At 49.1% G+C, this 22656-nt stretch overlaps 1 protein-coding gene across 2 annotated transcripts in view; it reads left to right on the top strand.

The window, feature by feature from the left end:
- Slc2a9 (solute carrier family 2 member 9) overlaps nt 1-22656 on the top strand; it is a 143752-nt gene that overhangs the window by 73550 nt on the left and 47546 nt on the right. For both annotated transcript variants that reach the window (XM_052734817.1, XM_052734816.1), the window contains 2 exons: nt 8095-8282; nt 17515-17625. In XM_052734817.1, coding sequence (XP_052590777.1) covers nt 8095-8282; nt 17515-17625 — 299 coding nt within the window. The remainder of the gene's footprint in view (nt 1-8094; nt 8283-17514; nt 17626-22656) is intronic.

The raw sequence follows: 22656 nt of genomic DNA, 5'->3' as shown, positions 1-22656 counted from the left end.
TGTGCATAACGAAGAGCTCAGAGCATCTCTCTGCACGGGATCACAGAGAACCATTGGCCATGTTTCGTGTGACATTCCTTTGCCTGCTTTGTCATGGGAAAGAAGCCTCCAGACCACTCTGGGCTTCACTCTGCAAGAGATCCCAGAGATAAAGTATGGCTGTCACCACAGCGCAGCGTCACAAGCTGCCAGCTCCGATCAACTCACTATACATAACTAACTCTGGGCAGTTGTTCTGGGGACTGGAAGTAGGAAGTCGAAGTACTGACAGAGCCCCACTTCTCTGCTAGCTGGTGATGGATAGTGTCCCCAGCACCCTTAGTGGTTCATATCCTTAGTACCTAGCATCCTCAGTCCTCCCACATCCTTAGTCTTCCTGCAACCCCAGTGCTGCCGCATACTTAGTCTTCTGATACTCCAAGTGTTCCCACACCCACAGGGTGCCTTGGCTGGCAGCTGCATCCCCCAGCCTTCTCCATGCTTACAGTCTCAGTGAGCCCCATCATCTGTTCTCCGTTCTCCTTTGCCTACAAAGACAGGAATCAGATGAACCAGGCCACCCCAGGGCGACCGCAGCACCACCACCACCACCACCACAACAACAACAACACACACGGTACTGTTTCCAGAGCTCACATTCACTAGGTACTAGATGATAACAAGTGTACAACTTAAGCCACAACAGAAAGTTACAGTATTTTGTACCCACTGTCTAGATAAAGAAAAGGAAGGGAAGGTCAAGGGAGGGAGAATGTAGCCAGCACCTACTGTAATTGTCAGTGTATTGATTACACACACACACACACACACACACACACACACACACACACACACACACAGTACTGACGACCAGACCTAGGGCCTTGCACATGCTAGGCAAGGGCTCTATCACTGAGCTACATCCCTAGCCCCTGTTGTTTCTTTATAGTGCCCATTGCTCAGTAGCAGCCAGGTAGCATTCTAATGATGTGTGTGCTGGCTGCATTCTCCCTCCCTCAGTACTAGCAACAACCCCAACGTTATTATGTCCAGTTTCCTGGTGAGAAAACTGAGGCCCAGAATCTTCAAGGAAGTGGTAAAGGCAGAGTTTGAATAGGCGGGTATGGTCATAAGGAGGCTTCTGTATTCCTTACTTGTCTGACAGGAGTGTAAGAGGTGAATCATTTACTCTGGGTCCTGGTCAGAGGGTACAGTCCATCATGGCAGGGAAGGCATGTGTCAGGAACACGAGGCTGCTTCTCACATCTCTGGGCACCAGGAAGCAGAGAGACATGAATGTCGATGTTCACCTCTCTTTCTCCACTTCTCCCTTTCCTTCAGTCTGGGGTCCTAAGCCATAGGACGGTACCATCCACACTCAGGGTAGGTCTTCCCACCTCAGATAAACCTCTTGGGAAACATCCTCAAGGACACATCCATAAGTGTGTCTACTAGGTGATTCTAAATCTAGTGAAGTTGACAGTGGAGATGAACCATAACAACCCAGGTGTGTGTGTGTGTGTGTGTGTGTGTGTGTGTGTGTGTGTGTGTGTGTGTGTGTATCTTATATGTTTGTACAGTCAGGCCATAGACATGAGTGAGCTTTGCAGACACCTTGGCCATTGCATCAAGCCTGAGGAAGAAGACTCGAGGCAGGGATGATTTGTCCAGGCCCCACAGCTAAGGGGCAGCATTCTGGGGTGGCCCCAGCTCTCTGTGTTTTAAATACACGGCACTGTTACGGGGGATGTTTGAAGAGCAGCATTGGGCTGTGATCGACTTCAGCTCTGTCTGAGTTTGTGAGGCACACCCTTAGCTCCAGACACCATTTCATTGATCTGGAAGAGCTCAGGGCTGAAAGTCTGACCCAGACTTGGCCTGGCAGGATGTGGGGACTCAGAAATCCATGACAACAATGGAAAAGAACTCCAACAGGTGCCACAGACTGAACTATGTGTCCCCCAATTCACCACAGGGCTCCAAGCCTACAGAGTGGCTGTGTCTGCAGATGGACATGTAAGGAGGTAATGAAGTGAAATAAGGTCCCAAGGGTGGGTCCTGATTAACAGACCTGGCATCTCCGCCATGTAGGGACATAGTCAGAGAGTGGCATATGCATACAACCCTGATCCACCAACTGCGTTCACCCAGCGTTTGGGTCAAGGAAACATGCAGCCTTTTCTAGTACAGAAATAACTCTAAGCCCACATGGGAAAATGTGACATGATTATGCAGCGGGCAGTTATTAGTTAGTTTTCTATTGCTGTGATGAAACACCATGACCAAGGCTTATAGAAGAAAACCTTTAATTGGGTTTATGGTTTGGGTGGGTTAGGGTCCATGATGGCCAAGCAAAGGCATAGTGGCAGGAACATCTGAGAGCTCACATCTTGATCTTCAAGTAGGAGGCAGAAGGTGAACTGAGAATGAATCTTTTGAGACCACAAAGCCTATTCCCAGTGATACAGTTCCTCCAACAAAGCCACACCTCCTAACCCTTCCCAAACAGGTCCAACAAGTATTTAAACAGGAACCTATGAGGGCCATTCGAATTCAAATCACTATAGGGGACACACCTAAGATTACACAATAAGGACACCACCTTCCCAGGCTCTGCAGCTTTTGATCCTCCATCTGCACATGGCACTGCATCAGGACCTGATCAGTGACTCAGGAAATGTTCTGAGCATGGGCTAAATGGGGTCATGGTTTCTGCCAATTAGCTCACAGACTTTCTCTTTAAGAAGCCCCTTTTTCAATCCCCAAGGGATCATCGGTACTTAGAACTTACTAGAACGAGAGATCAGGCCAGGGACCCTGAAAGCTGACTAACATGGTCTCTGGAAAAGCAGAGCTGTTCTAGCTCTAATCTCCCAGGTTGCAGCTGCACCCCGTCCCACAGCCTTCAGAGTTCTTTCTTCGAGACTGCAAGCATGTGGCCCTAGGGAGGGGAGAACATGTGAATTTGTTCAAAGAGGCTGAAGACAGGAAGCTGCTTCCCGACTTCCTGGCACAAGATTCAGAGTCCAGCCACGGGCCATGGTGGTCTCCCACAAAGTGAGCTCCTGCTGGTACTAATGAGCACCCACAGGGCTGGTGAGTCCCTACACAGTCCAACACATCAGGGGTCCCCGGGCTAGCACAGAGCTCACAGCAGCAGCATGGCTCTCAGAGGCCCTGTAAGACATGCAAGCTCACTCTCAGTCCCCTCGTGAGCTGTCATGGGGGCTTACCCCCAAATGTATTGGCTGTTAGGACGCAGTCTCCAGGGCAGTGAGGAGGAAGCCAGGCCAGCTATAGGCTTCTTTGCTGACTTAATTGGTAGATAGACATTTATCATACTTCCCCCATTCCTGCCGCTTTCCACGTCTGTATTTCTGTCATGCTCCCTGTTCCCTGTAGCAGGAGTTCTGTGCTCATCCATTCATTCAGAACATGTCAGGGGACTGTACGTGCAAAACAACTCCGCAGACAAATGTGATAATGAAAATTATTATTTGTTGAACATCAGTTATGTTCCAGCTCTGTGGGTAAAAGTAACTTTAGTCCCCAAACAACCTGATAGCTGGGCTTTATCATTTCTAGCTTATAGAATCAAGTATAGCAGACAGGAAGTGGTTAACTAGTCCTGGATCACACGAGGGAGGCAGAGCAGGATATGAAGCCCAGGCCGTCATGGCTCCCAGGCCCACATCCTTCCCATCATATGGCAGTGTCCCCTACATTGTCCCTTTGTCGGGGGAAACTACTCATTGGGTAAAGCACAGCAGCCTTGAAGACAGATCACCCTAGTCAAGAATGAAAGAAGTTCCCCCAGAGAGGCAGACACAGGGGCAAAGAAAGCCAGATGAGAAAAGGTTATGGGGTAGCTATGATGGGACAAGGAGGCCTCCTGGGAGATATGTCTGCTCAACACATCCTGAGAAAAGACTGTTCCAGGCAGGCAAAGTGGTGGATGTCCCAGACAGAAGGAACAAAATGGGCCAGGAGCAGAGGCAAGTCTGTAGAGTCGGGTAATGCCTTCTCCAGCGCAGCATCCAGAGCAGCAGGGAGGAGGGAGCTCAGATCGAGCTCTGTGCCACAGTTGAGAACTTCAGCTGCATTTGTGGGATAGGCCCCCGTACAGGCCATCAGCCTGATCACCTTGGAGAAGAGACCTTGGAAACGAGTGCCCCCACTGGAGATGCCGAGGTCCTGAGCTTTGGGCAGGGAGGAGTTCCTGGGCTCTAGAGATGAGAGGCATCCTGGCCCAGGGTTGCATGGCTATAATTCCATTATTCATGAGGCTAGAGCAGGGAGTTCTTGAGTTTGAGACCAGCCTAGGTTATATAGTGAGATCCTGCCATAAAATTAAATAGAAAATATGATACATAAAATAAAAAATTGGAACCAGCAAGGCTCAGAGATGTGGTATCCAGGTGTCTGTGACCACAAGGCATTTAGAGCAGGTAACTGTTCTCTGACCCAGGTTGTGAGGACATATTGGGACTTCTTTGAGTATGGATGGCAGCTAGGAAGTGGGACAGGGAAGGAAAGCTGGAAAAAAGAAGGGCAGTTGGTGACTGGGGCTCATCAAGAGGCAGGTTCAGCTATGGTGACCAGGCCTCCACCCGTTACCCCCACAACACTCCCACCTGACAACCCATCAGCTCCAGGGACAGTGTGGCACCAGGAGTCCGGGTGTCCTGCTTTTCTTTGTTGTTTTTGTTCCATCATTAGCCAAGGGCACTCCATGGGTGCTCACTGCTGGGGACCAAGCCCTGCCTCAGGCAGGGACAGCCCTGCCCGAGAGGGGATATGGTAAACTGCAAGAGGCAGTGGACCGCACCTGCCACAGTGACACAGGGGACAGACGGCAAGGGGAAGGGACAGGCTTTATCAGTTTCACTGGTGTAAGTGAATGAGGCTGAGCAGCATTTCAGTACTGTTCCCCCAAGTTGGACGTGACACCACCATCTTGAAGCAAAGCATCCGTGATGACTCTCATGAGAGCTCAGATCCATAACACCACCGTGGAGGGAGGTGAGAAGCCCATGAGACCCCTAGAAGATGTTCATGGGGGCCTCAGGAATCCCCCTGAGAGTTTAACTATATAAGTGTTAAACAGTGGCTGAGGAAGGGTGTCTTAGTGATATAGCTGTCTTTGAGTCCCGTGCTCCTGGTCTCACTATATAAGTGTTAAACAGCCACTGAAGAGGGGCAACTCAGTGATGTCTCACTCTGCCTTTGAGTGCCCTGTGTTCCTATACATGGCCCCAATAAGCTCATTGGTTCAGAAAGCTGGACTTGAACAAAGACCTTTCTTTGGTCTGCCACTGTCCACCCATCTGGATGAGATATTTCTTTAGATCTCCTCAGGGAAAGTCCCACAGCATCATGGGACTGGAGAGCTGGGTTTTATTACTGTGAACTCAGCTCCAAGGAGAGACAGACACCTTCTGGGCTCCCAGAAATACTGGTCTCTCCCTCTGTATTAGTTAGACGAACGACCTGACGGGAAGCAGCTTGAGGAAGGAAGGGCTTAACTGGGCTCCTGCTTGGTGGGCACAGTCCATCCTGTGTGGGGAGGGAGGGCAACAGGAGCTGTGCTAGCCACGGCGGCAGGAGCATGAGGCACCAGCTGCCACACCACATCCACAGTCAAGAAGAAGAGAGACTGGAATTCTCCTTTTTATCAAGTCCAGGACTCCAGCTCATGGATGTCACTCACAGCTAAATGAGTCTCCTTGCCTTACGTTAAGTCAGTCTAGAAACTCCCCACAGACATGTCCACAAGTTTGTCTCCTAGATGATCCTAAGCCCAATCAAAATGGTCAGTGAAGTCTAACCATTGCACCCCCATCGTGACCTTAGGCCCAGGATGTCCTTGGAGCCTCGCCCCAACCCCAGGCCCAGGCCTGCACTTCTGTGCTTGCTCCTCTCTGGAGGAGATGGGGACTGACTGAGCTGAAACTCGATGAACAAGAAGGTGGACAGGCACGGAAATTTCAAAGAACACAGAGCAATGGGCACATGTGCCCATGGATGTCTGCATTGCTCAAATTCCAGGATGTTCTTCGGCTGTCAAAGGTTCCCCTCCTCTAGCTGCCTGGGACACCCTTCAGTACCCCTCCCTCACACAGCTTAGCCCCAGGTTGTCATTCTCATAAAAACATCTCTGGTTGGGGAGGGTCTCCTGTATAGCAAAAGCCCCAAACCCCAATAAATCAAAGCCCCAGCAACAGTGCCATCATTCAGAGCAATCACAGAAAGCAGGGATTACGCAGCTCAAATATAGCTGCAAATTAACAAGCAAAGGGTGCCCAGTGGTTAGGGTCCCGAGGAACTGCCCTGCACTGGAAGGGAGGAAGGGGTATGCTAGAGGGTGGGACAAGTGTGTGTGTGTGTGTGTGTGTGTGTGTGTGTGTGTGTGTGTGTGTGTGTGTGTCCCTTTGGGAGGAGCAAGGAGCCTCTTGCTCTTTGCCTCACCCCAGAAGGTGCTTGGCAATATCCGGAGGTCTTTTAGATCATGACAACTGTGGGTAGAATCCAGGGATGGCGTCGAACATCCTACCATGTGCCAGTGTTCCCACTGCAGCTACTCAGTCCAAGATGTCCTTGGTGCCAAAGTGGAGATCCCTGTTGTGGGGGAAGGTTCTAGATTTACCATCTGAGCCATGCTAACAAACATCACCCAGGCACCCGTTCTCTGCCAGGCACCTCCTGGTGCTAACAGGTGATGGTATGTGTGTTGGGAGGTTGGGAGAACCAATAACAGTGCAGGAGGGGATGCTGGGACGAGAAAATGCAGGAAGAGAGAGTCAGACCCTGGAGATGTCAGCAAGGACGAGGTTGTGGAGGGAAATTACGATGAGCTCTGTGCATTTGAATTTGGCTGAGGATTTCAAGGTGAAAGGGGGGGGGGAGATAAAACTTCCCATATTTTGTAATGGAAATATGCATATCAAGGAGGTGAGGGAAATATTTTCCTGCTCGCGAACTCTGGGCCTGTTTTATGACATGGGCATTACATCTTGAACTTGGAAGACAATTTCAAAATCCAGTGGGTTAGTGTGCAGTGAAAAATCCAGCCACTTCTCACCTGCACCCTTAATCAGTGCTGGCAGAACCATTAAATCAGATCTTCCAAAGAGATGCTTGGAAGCCGCTCGCACTACCGCTGAAGCCCTTCTGGGCTCGCCGCCTGGAAAATCTGGAGTAGGCTTAGCCACTTTACTTTTCTGCTTAAAAAGAGCAATTTCACATGCCTGAGGTGCAGGAGCCATGTCATTAAGGACACTGCCTGCTGTGTCTGGAATGGACTGTCTACAGGAGCCCTCACCACTGCTGCCTCTCCCTGTAGGGGAAGACGGAGAGCAATGAATATTCAGGCTTCTACTCCGAACCCATGCGGTGTGATCTGGCTGTTAGAATCTCAGGGGCCTGCTTGTACAAGGGGTAAAATACAGTTCCTCCAATGGCTGGAAATTTGCAATGCTTGACTTGGAAATCCATCCATCAAGAGAGCGTGTAGCTCTTCACTCTCCTGCTTGAGACCTCTTATACTCCGGACATCCACATTCCAGAGGGTCATGTGAAAAGGGTCCTAATGAGGGTCATTAGGTTCAATCCTCTTCCACCCATAGAGGCAACTTCGGGGTTGGTAAACCTGTGGCCAGCCTCCAGACACCCAGTGAGGATGGGCCAGGCACACAGGAGGTGCTCAGTGAATTTTCACTGGAAGAGCAGTTCTGGTGGGGGAGTCTAAGCAAGGTTTGACATGCTTGATGCTATGCAGTTTTTCCCCCAGCATGAGGGGCAGGACTGTAAATAGAAGGTAAATGGGACAAATGTCCCAGAAGAGGTTTGAACACGGGGGGGGGGGGGGGGGGGGGGGGGGGGGGGGGGGGGGGAGGTTGGTGATTAAGAGACCCAGCTTCTCTCTCAGCCCACTTGGTGACCTCAGGAAAATTGGTGCATATCTCTGGGTGCATCTCCCCATTTTCAAACACAGTTTTGGTATAGACTCGAGGAGATCAAAGACCCCTGACAAGGATATGTCCAGGTAGTGGGGCCCATTCAGGGCCAGCATCCTAGAGGACCAACATCCCAATCCCTGCCCTTCCTTCTTCACAGCCTTCCAAACATTTCTGGGCAAAGCAGATGTCTCCCGAGAGCTGGAGGAGGTACTGGCCGAGAGCCGTGTGCAGAGGAACCTCCGCCTGATGTCCGTGCTGGAGCTGCTGAGGGCGCCTTTTGTCCGCTGGCAGGTCATCACCGTTGTCATCACCATGGCCAGCTACCAGCTATGTGGACTCAATGCGGTGAGTATACTCTCCTTCCCCAACATATACACATCAGCATCAACAGAGAAAGGGAGGGAGGCCAGAATGGGGGTGGCTCAGAATGTGAGCCCTGGATGTCTTACTTCAAACCCTGGCTCTGTAAACCTCCACTGAGGCTGTGCCTTTGAACATCTGTAGAACTTGGCTGGTCCTCAGTTCCCACCTCTGTAGAGTGGGATAGAATGGAGCGGACTTACCCACACAGCCAGCACAGTCGTCCCTTGCACTAATACTTGTTGTCCTACTGTGTGTCCCTGGAAATACGGTATCATAGCTCTCAATAAACAGACACAGGAAGTCAAAGGGACAGCGGACCAAAATGATTTAAATAGAAGCGATCTTGGTGGTGCTGGCTTCATCTTATCGGAGTCTAAGCTGAGCCCTCTCTGGAGTCCTCAAGCTTCTAGCTCTCGTCAACGTTCCAGAAGGCAAAAATCCCCAAATCTGAGAAGTGAGGAAGCTGAGTGTGGTTGCTTCTGGGGAACCAAGTGGGATGCCTCACCTTGGGATGTGGTCAGCTCTCCATCCACCAAGGGATGCAGACAGGCTTCCAGGCACACAGCGCCGAGAACATTTAACAGAGGCAGGGAAGGGGAACTGTGGGGAGGGCCCCCAAAGAGCTCAGATGATGGACCTCAGCCTTTATACCTGCTCAACAAGAGTCTAGCACCCCGTTATTGTGCGGGGTGGTGTTCAGGTGGGAGAGGGAGTGGCCGTGGGACTCCTGTCCAGAAAAGGGGAAATGACTGTCCAGGAAGACCGCAGTCACACATTCTGCCTAATGTCAACATATCCAGATTCTATTTTCGGAAACTCTGGTGTAAAATGAGGTCACTTCTTCCTTAGTCATTTTTGCTTTTTTGCCTTGGTCTGGTTAAGAGAGAACAATGTGGAGTGGAGAGTTAAGAGCTCAGTCTAAGTCCAGAGCGGCCATGGCCGGTTCTGCCATTTTTCTCCCTCAGGCAAGTTCAAGGTCAGGTATATCAGACCCTCCTTGTTCTGAAGGGAGAGGAAGGATGCACTGTTTCCTAAGGCTCATACTTAGAATCTTAAGGACATGTGAGGTTCATGCTTAATGAGGCAGTTAGATGGAGAGCCATGACATTGCCGGGCAGACCTTCTCCTGCACCAGGACCTAATTTCCCATCTGCGGATCCTATAACAGATGAATTCCGCCCATGTGTCCTCAAGCCCCACTGCACAGAGGTGTGCCAGAAAAATCTATCTGGTGGGCTGCAGGGTGGTGACTGTTTCTACCTTCCCGGCTCACACGCTTTCCCTGACACAGGACAAAGAGCTTTGGGTTCAGTCAGAGGCCTGGCTTCCCACCTCGCTGTCACCATGTACCTATAGCAAGCAACCTGGGCCATCTGCTCCCCCTGGCCTGACTTTATGCACTCAGTTGTCCTCCTGATCAGGTGCTCACATTAGCACCTCGTGGGGCCCAGAGCTGTCCTTCAGGCCCCGCTGTTAAGCACAGAGATACTGAAGCATTTCCCCAGAGGTTCATTGCTAGAAGCTGTAGAAAGGAGATTTGGGCACCAATTGTCTGAATCCCAAGTTCTAGGTACGTAAGCCCTAAGCAGTGAGGGACCTCAGTGCCCCCTCAGGGTACTCCATATGTGTTTCTCACGCTGTCCCCACCTCACCCGTAGGCAACCACAGAGCAATGCTTCTCTCAGTTTATAGACAAAAGGACACACGTGCTGGTTAGTGGTAAATGCCAGCAGCAAGCCTGACACACCGGCTTGGGTCCAGGCCCTCCCCTGAACTGCAGCCTTCTCTTCCATACTGCAGAGGCCATGGCCAAGAACTAACCCAGACAAAAACAGTAGGTAGCTTTAAAAATTGCATTGTCCCTCATTTAGATGACTATGATCAGTCAATTGGGAGACACTGGTCAATACAGCCAGTCACCTTCCCATTGGTTCCCAAGAAGTCTATAGGATGTAAGCATCATACAGACTTCTTATGTGAGAAAGACATTGTATCTTACAGGTAGCTCAAGGTCCAGGGAGCATGGTGCTGGCCCTGCCAAGTCACACCTGCTCCCTTCTCTAAGTCCCCAGCACCTGCACTAGGCCAGGGCTTCTCAACTCCACAAACTGTTTACACCTGAGGCTGGAAACCACCATCCTGAGGTTACAGGATGTTCAGTGTCATCCTTGACCCCTGCCCAGCTGCAGCCTTGGAGGTCAAGTTGCCCTGGCTGAGAACCACTCTATTAAATAGACCTTATGCATTGCTCAGGTCACTGATGCCCGAGTCCCTGCTGGCTTCCATGTTCTTCAGATTGTGCCAATGCTGAGTTACCGGCCTTTAGTTATCATGTTGGGCAGACCTGCCATTTGTCCCCCTTCAGTCACCTATGAGACAGGCTTGAGTCAAGACTCAGCATTTTCAGTGAAAGCAGCGTCACGTTCCTGCAAAGGAGAGCTGGTCTGGTGGGGCACACTGATCTGGAAACTCCAGACGCCGAGGCAGAAGGGTTGGGAATTTGATGCAGTCTGCAGAGCATCCTGAGCAGATGTTCTCATCGTGACTTACACATCAGCAATGGTATCTGCAGCCAAGCTAGCAGGAGACTAACAGCGCATTGCCCAGCCGTGGGGCCTCTAAGATCAGCTATTTTAAAAATAAGATCAGGTGATGTTAAAGGGCCTTGAGGTTGTTACTCCTCTCCCTTGCCCACTCCCCTCCTCTCCTTCCTCTCTATACAAAGGGAATCTCTAAGAAGGAACTAAGAAATAGAGAGAGGGCCCCATTGGTAAAGAGCTTACTGTGTGCATGAGGGCCTGACGTCCATCTCCAGAACCTACATTCAAAAGGCTAATATGGTGGCGCATGCCTGTAATCCCAGCCCTGGGAGACAGACAAGTGGACCCGGGACTCAGTGGCCAGCCACCTAGCAATCAGCAAGCCCAAGCTAGTGAGAGAACAGGGTGGATACACCTGGAATGACACCTGAGGTTGACCTCAGATCTACACACACACACACACACACACACACACACACACACACACTCAACATACAAGGAATGGGACAGACTGTCTAATGTCTGAGCTGAGGACACTCACCAAAGGCGTTTTGTGGGTCAGGGCTTCAGCTTGGTAATAATTCTCCCTTGTGTTTGTCCTGTGTGTGTGGCCGTTTTCAAACCCTGCCTATTTTAGCTGGTTTAGTCCCAAGGTACCCTTAGTCTCTGCACATCCTGGCCTGAAGCCTAGCCTGGTGTTTCACGGCACAGCTGTTGAGAGAACAGGATGGGGTTAGGAAAAAGCACCCAAGCTTTGACCTGGTTAAGGACCTGTGCATGCCACACAGAGAAAAAGCAAGTAGGTTCTGCCCAGCAGGGATGAAGCCTAGGCAAGCACCCAGAAGATGTTTAATACACGAGCAAGCCTAAGCCTCAAAACAGAGCCATAGATCAGTCTGTGGAAGAAACCCATCCCTGGGGAGAGCATAATATAAATGAATTACATCTCTCCGGTGTATCCATTTCTTGTCACTGCCGGACAAAAATAAACCACAGCACTAACAACCACAGGCTTCAGACCACTTGCCATCGTACAGCTTAGGAGGTCAGAGGTCCTCACATCAAATCAGGCCACACTCCTCCTGGACACACCAGGAGAAAAGCCGTTCCTCTGTTTTCCTAGCTTTCTAGGAGCTGCCTCCTCTCCTTGGCTTGTGGCCTCCTCCTCCATCTTCAGAGTCAGCAGCAATACAGTAGGTTTGAATGTCTCTCCCTCCCCGACATCTCTGACCAACTCTGCCTCCCCATTTCCCCTCTATAAGGAGTGATTGCATCCATAGTTCTCTCAGGTGATCCAGGAAAACCTGCTGCCTCAAGGGCCTGAACCACGTTTAGAGTCAGATTTGCGGTGTAAACTAAGATTCCCAGACCATGGTTCTGATCACCATGTCCAGCAAGCATGTCCAGGTCAGCATTGTCTTGCTCTGGGTGTTGTAGTTTGAACGTGGACTGTCCCCCCCACAGGGTCATGTGTTAGAGCACATGGTTCCCCGGTGATGGTGCTGTCCAGGGATGCTATGGATAGCTTAGAAAATGGAGATGAGCAGGAAGTGTGTCCCGGTGGGACAGGTCTCAGGGGTCACAGCCCAGGTTCCTATTTGCTCTCTACTTCTTGGTCTGTGTGGAGTCTCACCTCCATGAATTCCACTATGACACACTGTACCCTCTCACATTGTGAGCCCAAACAGAACGAAAGCCATCCACTTGAGTTCCTTCTTGTCAGCTTGGTCACCACCAGAAAAGTCACTAATACACGGGACAAAGATGAGGCAGACATCGGCACATGTTGGCAAAGAAGGTCAGACCGCCTCTCTTAGCCCATGGCCACTGTGTTTACAGCCACGAGCAGATAGAGGAGCCCTGGGTGTCAGTAGAGGGATCTGAATCATACTGTGAAGAGAGTGGGTTCCCAGTGGGCACCTCTCCACTCCCGGGTCATTGTGTGGGGTGGGGCTCTTGCTTTCTCCTCAGTCTTCTCACAGTGTGAAGGGCTAGAATGGTGGCACAACACACTGCCTCATCAAAACACTGCACCAGCAGCTGAAAGGGAGGCATTTGGACAATTGAAATGGAGACTCAGAAAGATGCCAGCGCTGCTCCTGCTGGGGCTCCTTAAGGATCCATCCCCAAGGAGGATGGCCTCACAGATGCCTCCTACACAGACTGACAACAGAGGCTCTTTTTATCCGATTAGTCTGCATATCTCCATGGAGAGATGGAACCGTCTAGAAGGTGCCTGTTGTTTGTTACATGAAGGCTTTTCCTGGAGGCATCAGCATGTTAGCACCATTGCGGTAGGGAACCTGGGGCAACCTGCAAAAGGGGAGGTGAGTGTAGTTGCTCCTGCTGACTTGGTGAGGTGGGGTGGGGGTGGCCAGCCCTGGCTCCATGGCTCTGTGACTCTGAGTGTCCCAGGTGCTTCCTCCTTTCCTGTCACAAGGCCCTGAAACTGTCAGATCACATCACCTTCAGTTCACACAGAGGTCAAAGCAAAGGCAGTCACCTCCCCCTCCTTGAAATAAGGTGTGGGGGCAGGGTGCTACATGGATCTGCAGAATGGGACAGGCTACCCCTACAGACTTCACAGGCTCCAGGCTGGGGCTAGGGGGCAGGGAGTGAAGGGCAGCTCCTGCCTAGGGATGTCTAGATGCATTCAGCAAGATGACTCAGCCTTCCTTACTACAATGAACACAGAATGGCATGCACAATGACCCTCACCACTGACTTCCAACCTGCTGAGGATGTCCACAGCTGCACCACTGCAGAAAGAAAGGAAACTAGGGAAGAAAAGGGTCATGAAAGCCAGAGGGGCAAATGAGAGGCCCTGAGCTGAGATGACGTGGAGCTGGAGAACAGCTTCTATGGGAAAATATATACCAAGTGTGGGTGGGGGCTGGAAGCTCTGCCTCCCTGTGAGTGGAAAGCAGAGAGCATGGTGGCACTAAAAACCAGCGAGTTGGGATGACAATAAATAATACTCTTAACCAAGTCTGCAATCCAGCTGTGACAGGGTCTGGGGGACCATGGCTATCCAAAGGGGAGGGAGCCTGTGTGACAAATCCAGGGACATTGAGGGGTTGGGAATGATAGATAGCCTCAAATGCACAAGAACTGGTGGGCTAGTGAGGTACGGCCTCTGTGCCCCGCAAATAAGGTAGCAAGGCTCACACCGATAGCCTGAAGTCCTACCTCTCCCACCCACTCAAATGGGAGTCAGATAACCCAGGGCAGTGGCTGCTTGCTTCAAGTGAACATTAAAACCCATCTCTGCCAATTGATGCCAAGGATCAGGAAAGTAACTCATTTGAATTGTGTCTCTGGGTGTTCAGGAGACCCTATGAAGAATTACCTGTCCCTGCACACCTAACCAGCTGTTGGATACAAGTCAGTCTTGATTTTCCCTGACATGAGAGAATGAATAGCTTCTCAAACAACTGTTTGTAACGAGATAGATTTAGAAACAAGGGCTTCCTCACACAAGCATTGGAGCAGGGCAACCCAGTGTTGTGCCCGAGTTGTGGGCATCAGTGGCTCTGCCAAGAGATACCAATGTCCCAATGTTTCTGTATGTGAGGGGGCCCCGTGAAGAAACTGTCGACGACTGCTCCATATGATTAAAGGTTCTTATTGTAGATTTGAGAGCAAGAGAACAGCCAGAGGCATCTGGAAGAGTCCAGAGCAGAGGAAGAAAGCAGGAGCCTGGGTATAGCTAGGGTATCGGGAGAGTGGGAGAGAATGGTGGAGACAGAGGGATAGCAAGAGATAGAGAACAGATGAGAGAGAGAGAGAGAGAGAGAGAGAGAGAGAGAGAGAGAGAGAGAGCAAGAGGGAGTAAGAGAGTGAATAGTGAGAATAGCTGGGTTATAAGAAGCGGGGAGTTATTGCAGTCTGAAAGACCAGCTTCCAAGCTGTTCCAGGGTTAGAAAGAAAATGCTGCAGCGTAGCGAGGCTTAAGAAAAATTTTCTATCTGAGGGCCTTAGAAATGGAATAAGACTCATACACATTCTGATGGCCACATTCTTTATTTTTTCAAGTAGAATTCAAATCCCTTTGTTTTACACACATAGATAGATAGATAGATAGATAGATAGATAGATAGATAGATAGATAGACAGAGAGAGACAGAGACAGAGACAGAGACAGAGAGACAGACAGACAGATAGAGATACAACAGAAATTCTTCAGGCAATAAAAGTTTCATTTGAAATTTACATTTCCTTTCTTAAGTAAATGATAAGAAGCAAAGTCATTCTGATAACACACATATAATAAATCTCTCAGCTTCCTAATTAGTGGGGCAGTTGCAGCTGTAAAGGAAGATCTGGGCATTCTGTTATCTTACTAAGGAGATAGCCTATAAAGGATATTAGAGGAGTTATAAAGCTAACCTAATGGGGAGTCTACGAAAAATAGAGAAATTGTGCATTATATTCTATATTTCTAAGTGTAATAAACATCTTAAACTAACATTTTGTGGTAACAATAGTAAGGGTGTCAGTTTCTCTCAGACTTGTATTGTTTACTTTGAGAGGGAAAGAGGGGCTGATGGGAAAATGCGGACTGCAGCCAGCATGGTTGGGAGGGAGTAACCACATTCCTTGGTGTGAAGGCTGTAAAGTGAAGGCTGAGGGACAGTTACATTAAAAGCATCCCAAATCTTAAAGCATATTCTTCTATCCTGTGTGCAACTTTAGACCAAAAAAAGGAAACTTGTAGCTTTCTCTCAGGGCTAAGAAGTTAGATTGTCCTCTGGCTGAACTTTGAGTCTTGTATCATAAAACTAAGATTAGGAGTTTGTGTGCAGAGAGTTAACTGCTGAGGAATTTGTGCAGGGAGTTAATCACTGGTCTATGCTATTGGCCAGACTTGGCAAGAGAGGAGCTGGCACCGTGATAAAGTTGCTTTGTGCCCAATAACTACGTGGTTCAACAAATCAGAAAGCTGGCAACACTGTCCTTGTGCATTTTCTGGGAAGGTTTATCTTATAATGCATTATCAAGACACCTTTCAAAGCACCTGGTCGAATCTGAGTTTACTTTGAGGCTTTAAATCAGCTAATTGTGTAAAGACTATCTTTGTAGCTGAGGATACTGTTATTTTCCTATGTCAGCCTGAGCTATGATATAAAACGGGTTTCTAAGTTTCTCAAAGTTTTTGTGGAACAATGGGTCTAGTTTTCTTGGAACAATGGGCCTAGCTATGAAAATATATTTTCGTTCATCAAAATAACAGTTTAAGAAGAAATAATCTTCTTGTCAATCCACAGAAATAAATGTACCCAAATAGTGGAAACCACACTACCAATAGGCTGTGGGAAGAATCTCATAGCTGTTTAGGGAAGAATTATAGTAGCACATGAGAAAATTACAGACAGAAGCAAACAATATTTGGAGTCTGTGGCCTTGTAAGCCTTGCTTGAATGAGGTTCCTCCATCAGAGAATCATTCACCTGGTGGGTTGACACCTGAATTATTAATTGCCATCTGCTGTATGCTGCCATGACTCTTGGCAGGGAGAGAAGCCCATGAGCTGGAGGGAGTTAAGGGTAGAGGAGGAGATGGAAAGGGCAGAATGCTAGCATGGACTTTGAAATGTGTAACAGGTACCTGTGATACTGAGGGAGCCAGGAGGCCAGCATGGACTTTGATATGCTAATAGGAACCTCAGGTAGCCGTATGTCCCTTATGCCAGGGGTAAGGGAAACAACTCCTTTTGGTAGATGGGAACCAACCTCACAAGCTCCTGAGGAATGCTGGCTTTTATCTCACAGCCAGAGACCCTCCTACAGTCCAGGTTGAGCTCATTTTTGAATATTTGGACTGCCTTTGGGAGTTTGGGGAACAGGAGTTTCCTTTGGACCTGACTGTACGTGTACAGTTACACAGACCTCAAGAGCATCATTTGTACCATATGTACTGCAGTAGATTTATCATAGCAGTTTCTAGTGGGTGATAGTAAAATGTTTTGTGGGGTAGAAACAGTTTTTGATTCTCACAAAGCATGCTTATCCCAGCATTTTATGTTAATTACCCAAGAGGGCTGCAGAGGCTCCAACCATCACATTCACCACCCTGACCACAGAAAGGAAAGTAGGCCAAAATCAAATAAAACAAACTTGAGAGCATACTCCTTTGATAAAGTTTCTTTAAAAGAAGAGGAGGAAGAAGAAGGGCTGGAGGGAGAGGAGGGCGGCCGGTGAGATGGCTCATTCAGTAAAGGTTCTTACTATCGAGTCTGACCTGCACTCAATCCCTGGGCCCCACGTAATGGAAAGAGGGAACTGACTTACTCCTACAGCTTCTTTTCTGACTTCCCCTCCCCCCGACACACACGCAGGTACATGTGCACTGCCCCACCCCCACAATAAATAAATAAATAAATGTAAAAATACAGTAAGAAGCTTCCTGCCACCCCCACCCATATTTCTGTTGCTACCCTCCTAACTGCGGTGCAGTGTGCAGTCTAGGAAACAGTGTCTCAGGGGGGCAGACATCACTCCCAGGAACACAGGAGTCTGTTAGCGAGGAAGGGGGGAGCCACGTGGCCATATGGCACAGCTCCCCTGTGAGCCTGGACTCAGGGGCACTGTGCAGAGAGATCCTCACACCTTCGTCTAACTTAGGGAGGAGACTGAGGTCTCTGGATGACCTGTCTGTTCTTTTCTGCGTTACAGATCTGGTTCTACACCAACAGCATCTTTTCCAAAGCTGGGATCCCTCAGGACAAGATCCCATACATCACCCTGAGCACTGGTGGAATTGAGACGCTAGCTGCCATCTTCTCTGTAAGTCACCAAGGGCTCCTGAGAATGCCCCAAGAGCTAAGTGGCATTCGGGCACCCAGGGAGATTAACAGGACTTGCTTCACGAGGGTGGGCCTTGTCGTGGGACCCTGTCTGGCTTTGGGAGAGGCTCAGGCTCCAGGACGCTTCACCCACCTAGGCTCTTCTTCTCTGTGTCTCCATGCCTTGTGTCTCCAAAGAAAACACACTGAAGCCTAGTTCTGACTGTGTGATGTTGGACTATGTGCTCCACTTCTCTGAGCCTTAGCAGCTTCCCTTGAAGAAGCGCTCACATCTGTCTTCTTGTGGAAGTGTGGTCTGTGCTTCACTCTATAGACACACGGTACCTGTGGGGTTCTTCAGAAATGAAAGAGGGGTGAGCTGACATCTCTGACCTCGAAGGAGATGCTCGAGTGTTCGGTCTCCCCTGCTGATCTCCACAGAACAGGGGGATGTCAGCACAAGCAGGCCGGTTTCCCCACCCCACTGCTGACTCTTCAGCAGATCCAATTTTTTTTCATGACTTCCCTCCTTCTACTGATCTGGTGGCTTTAATGGGGTGCACCATGTAGCCAGGAAAGGGTCTGTATGAGAATTTGCTTTGGTAATGAAGGTTGTATCAGTCCTCCAAAACCTGTGCTCCTTTTCCTACTCACAACAGGGATGGTCTGGGTTCCCATGCCAGCTCTGCTTCTCCTGAGAGAGGTGACACATGAGACAGGTGACTCTCTGTGGTTCACTTTCCCCATTTACATAAGGACATGTTCCTGCCTCACAGGCACGGACTGGGGAGTAAACAAATGTCACTAAGTGACTGGCAGGGCTGGAGGACGGTGCATGTCAGCAGGTGCCCACCGTTTTATATGGGCAGGTGAGTCACACCCTGTCACCTGAGGTGAGGCTGCGGTACATGTCCTTGCATCCTTGCAGAGAACATAGCAGGGACATTGTGTGTGCGTGTGTGTGTGTGTGTGTGTGTGTGTGTGTGTGTGTGTGTGTGTGTGTGTGTGTGCTCATGATTGAGCTTCAGAACTGGACAGCTCTACCTCCCATCTGGGACATCCACTTACCAGCAGGCTGCACTTAGGGAAATTGCTATACATCTCTGAATGGATTTGCACATTTATTAAATCAGCTTTTAACCCTTGTCATTTGTTAAAGCGAGATATCCACAGAATCTGCTTAAAGGGCAAAGGGATTTATTAAGAAAGGAAAACTCACAAAACAAAACAGAGGAATTGTTGTGGGGTCCTGGAAAAGGTGAGACATGGTCCCACGCTGTTCTTCCACCTCAAACTGTCCCAGCATCCAAATCCCACGAGGGAGTGAAGAGAGCTGCCTATGTGCATGTGTCTCAGATCTTGAGGGTAGCCGGGAGGCCACACTCCAGGGGCATGTACTTCAAGGTCATAGGCAGGTAGAGCAGTTACCCGCTATATATCTAGGGCTGCACTTCAGGGTCATAGAACAGATATCCACTACAATCTGTGGCAGGCAAAATTAATGGATTCCAAAGACCCATAGGTCTGAAGTCATAGGCCAGGAGATTGTGTCAAAGGTGAGAGTAAGGACCTAGATAAGGACCTAGATAAGCTAGGGCTTATCTGGGCAGTCAATGAACCTTCGAAGTGGCAAAAGATGAGGTCAGAATGTGAGGCATAAGGAGCACCATTGCTGCCTGGCCTGGAAGATGAGGAAGGAGTGCAGGCACAGAACCCTTGAGGCTTCTGGGAACCAGGAAAGCCAGCTTCTTTTCCTCCCCAGAGTCTCCACCCCAAATGCTGTGAGTTTTGTCCTGTGAGACCTGCTCTAGACCTCTGGCTGCCCAAACCATAAACAGCTACCTTTGAGTTGGTTTAAGTTGCTTGTTAAAGTAACAGCAAGATACTTTAACTCTGCAAGAAAGAGTTGTCATGGAAACAAAAATCAAAGCCCATGGCTGCTCCTTCTCCTCCCCCAAACTCAACATTCAGCAAGTCCTCTGCTCTTTGCAAAGTTTGTGTGACCTGCTTTTCAGGACCACTCAGACAACTTCACCCAACCCCTCAGGGTAATTTCCTATCAATAAAAGGGCGTCCTGATTATTTTTTCCACTCTCTTCACTGAGATTTTTGACAGTCTGTTAAAATGGCTCTGAGGCGTAATAAAACTGAGATGGAAAGACGCGCTCTCTCGTCCTTTTGATCTGCGGTTGATTTGGGCAGCGACCATCACTCAGCAGCTTGCTGGCTGTAAATAATTGCCATCTTTCAGAACAGCTGGCTTTTCCAGGCTGTTTTGATTGTGGGGGGCGGGGGGGACTTCAACTGTGCTATTCAGATGAGTGAACTTCCGGGGAGTGTCATTCACCCATGAGGATGACCGTCCACTGTGGTGTGGTCAGGGGCTCTGGGGAACTGGGGTTGTGTGGACCCAGAGCCATGGGGAGCCAGCTCTGCCTCTGGTAGGATGCACCTAAAGTCAGGGTCAGAATCCACAGTAATGTGCTCCTGTTTGTGGCTGCACAGTTTGGGACTATGCTATGTTGAACTAAACACAAATCTTTAAGGGTTTCCAAACTTCCCGGGGGTCCTGCAATTTCAGTGTCACAGTCTGCGTTCTCTGTGGCCATGGTATGAGATACTGGATCTCATGCGTGCAGAGCTTAGGTGAGGGGAGCAGGGCACGAGTCTCCTGGTCTCCTGGCCCTTTGCTGGTCACAACCTAGGTAACGTTGAAGCCAGACGACCTGCTTTTCTGACCCCCACTTTCTTGGTAGGCAGTAGTGGTGCTAACAAGTCATCCCAACAGGTATTGCTGAGGACCATACTCACCTCAACAGAGAGAGACTCAGTGATCTCTCATCTGTGACATGACTACCGAAAACTCAAATGCTGAAACCCCCAGTCCCTCCCAATGTGACCTCATTTAGAGACAGGTCATTGCAGGTGTTGTTAAGTTAGAATTGGGTTATATTAGAGTGGGTTGAGCTCCCAAATTTATTATGTCTTTACAAAAAGGGAAATTTTGGACATAGACACATGCAGGGAGACCACAACATGAATACTGGAGTCTGGATGCTAAATGACAAGGATCCCAGAATGCAGAAGGCCAAGACAGACCTCAGAAGGCAGGGGTGAGGCTGATACAGACCCTCAGAAGACAGGGGTGGTGCAGAGGCAGACCTTCTCCTGCACCCTCACAGGGAGTAAGGCTCTGCCAGTACCTTGGTCTTGGAGTTGCAGCTGAGAAAGATGAGGAGCATCCCTGCTGTCTGAGCCCTTCTGTCTGCAATGCACTGTTCCTGCTGCCAAGGAAACTAATGCAATGGCTGTTGGTTCCTAGTTCAGAGAACAAAGTGTAGAAGAAGTAAGCAGAGGAGACACTCCAGGTAAAAACAGATCTGTGTTGGCTCCACCCCACTCCCTGCATGTGTGAGTGGCTGCTGGCAGCCTCCTCTGAGCTGGACAGTTCTGAGGATTAGAACTGGACAAGGTACTTACTTAGCACTTGCAGATCTGACGGTTTCAATGACTGCTTTGCAGTTCATTCCTTCATGAAGGCGGGATTTTGGTTTTAGAAGCTACTCTGCTCTCTGCCCATCCCAGGCTGAGTCTTTCCCAATATTGATTCCCAGGCTCCTGACGCTTGCCCGTCTGACAGGGTGCTTGAGGAATGTTGCACCCAGTGTCCCAGAAGCCTCAGGGAAGTGCCATGGGGTTAATATCTCAATTGCTGCTACCCTCCCATATCTGCTTTTGCATTTTAGTTGAAATATCTCGAGTCTGTTTTAACTTATTCCTCTTAGGACCACAGCCCCGGCAATCACTCATGCGTTAGCTGTAGACACATAAATGGGTCTCTTGCACACAGCTGTCATTTAAACTGAAATTTTCAAGCAAACTTCCATATTCCTGGACTTTCTTGTGGGAGCTCAGCCCCCACTGTCCTGTTCCCTGCTCCCATCCTTCTGGAGCCAAGGCTTTGTAGACCAAGGAGTCAGAGGTGACTGGGATGGGGATAGAGATGCACAAAGGGTCAGCATCAAGGTGGCACTTGACAAATATGGGAAGAATTCTTTCCCTGGGGAGACATAAAGAATATCTACCCCATCCTTATAAGGCCTCAACAACAAGCTACACCAAAATTTGCCCTGGGGAACCAGTGAGTTGAGGGGCTTGCTTACAGATCATGGGCAAGAGGTTACTGGCAGGGGGTGAGGAGGCAGAGTGGCTGAAAGTCTTCACCCAGCGTGGATGGCAGCTTTCCCTTAGCTGCCTAGACAGAGTTCCTTTTCAATACTCTCCCCAGTCTATGCATTCTAGAATTCCAAGACCCCAGGCTACACATAGGGCAGAATTGCAGACATGACCCTCCCCACCCCTACTCTAAGGGAAGCTCATCAGTCCACAGGCCAGTTCTGATGGACTCTTACAAGTAGGCATATCTGACCTGGTGAAGATGGCAACTGTTTTGCTTAGAGGAGCAAATTGTAGAACAGGGTACTAGAGTGTCGGACCTCACCCGAACCATGTATCCACCAGGAACTCTTATCACAATATGTACAAAAAAAAAAAATCACCTTGAAATGGACCATGCATCTAAACAGCAAAGAAAATCAATTTAATACACCAGGAAGGTTATATAAGAGAAAATTTTATAAAATTGGGATAAGCAGAGGTTTCTTAGATTAGATGCACAATCATGGACCATTTTAATTAATAAATTGGATTTCATCAGAATTTAAGTTTGTGACTATTTAAAAGACATTGCTGAGAAAATGAAAAGGTGAGCCACAGGCTGGGAGACTGTATAAACATCTGACAGGGAGCTCGTGTCCTAAATATGTAAGAAGCACTGAGAACTCAAGAAGAACTGCAATCTGAAAATGTTTGAACAGATCTTTACTAAGGAAGAGTCTCAAAGGACAAAAGGCACAGGAAAAAGTTCTCAGTACTGTCAGGGAAGTTAAAATGCACAATAAGATCCTGTCATTCACCACAAGGACAGATAAAATTTAAATCCTGATAATTCCAAGTGTTGCCAAGAAAATGG

Source organism: Peromyscus californicus, unplaced genomic scaffold (assembly GCF_007827085.1).
Source record: "Peromyscus californicus insignis strain IS unplaced genomic scaffold, ASM782708v3 Scaffold_13__1_contigs__length_99412109, whole genome shotgun sequence".
Lineage (NCBI taxonomy): Eukaryota > Metazoa > Chordata > Mammalia > Rodentia > Cricetidae > Peromyscus > Peromyscus californicus.
This window is presented reverse-complemented; position numbering and strand designations above follow the sequence as displayed.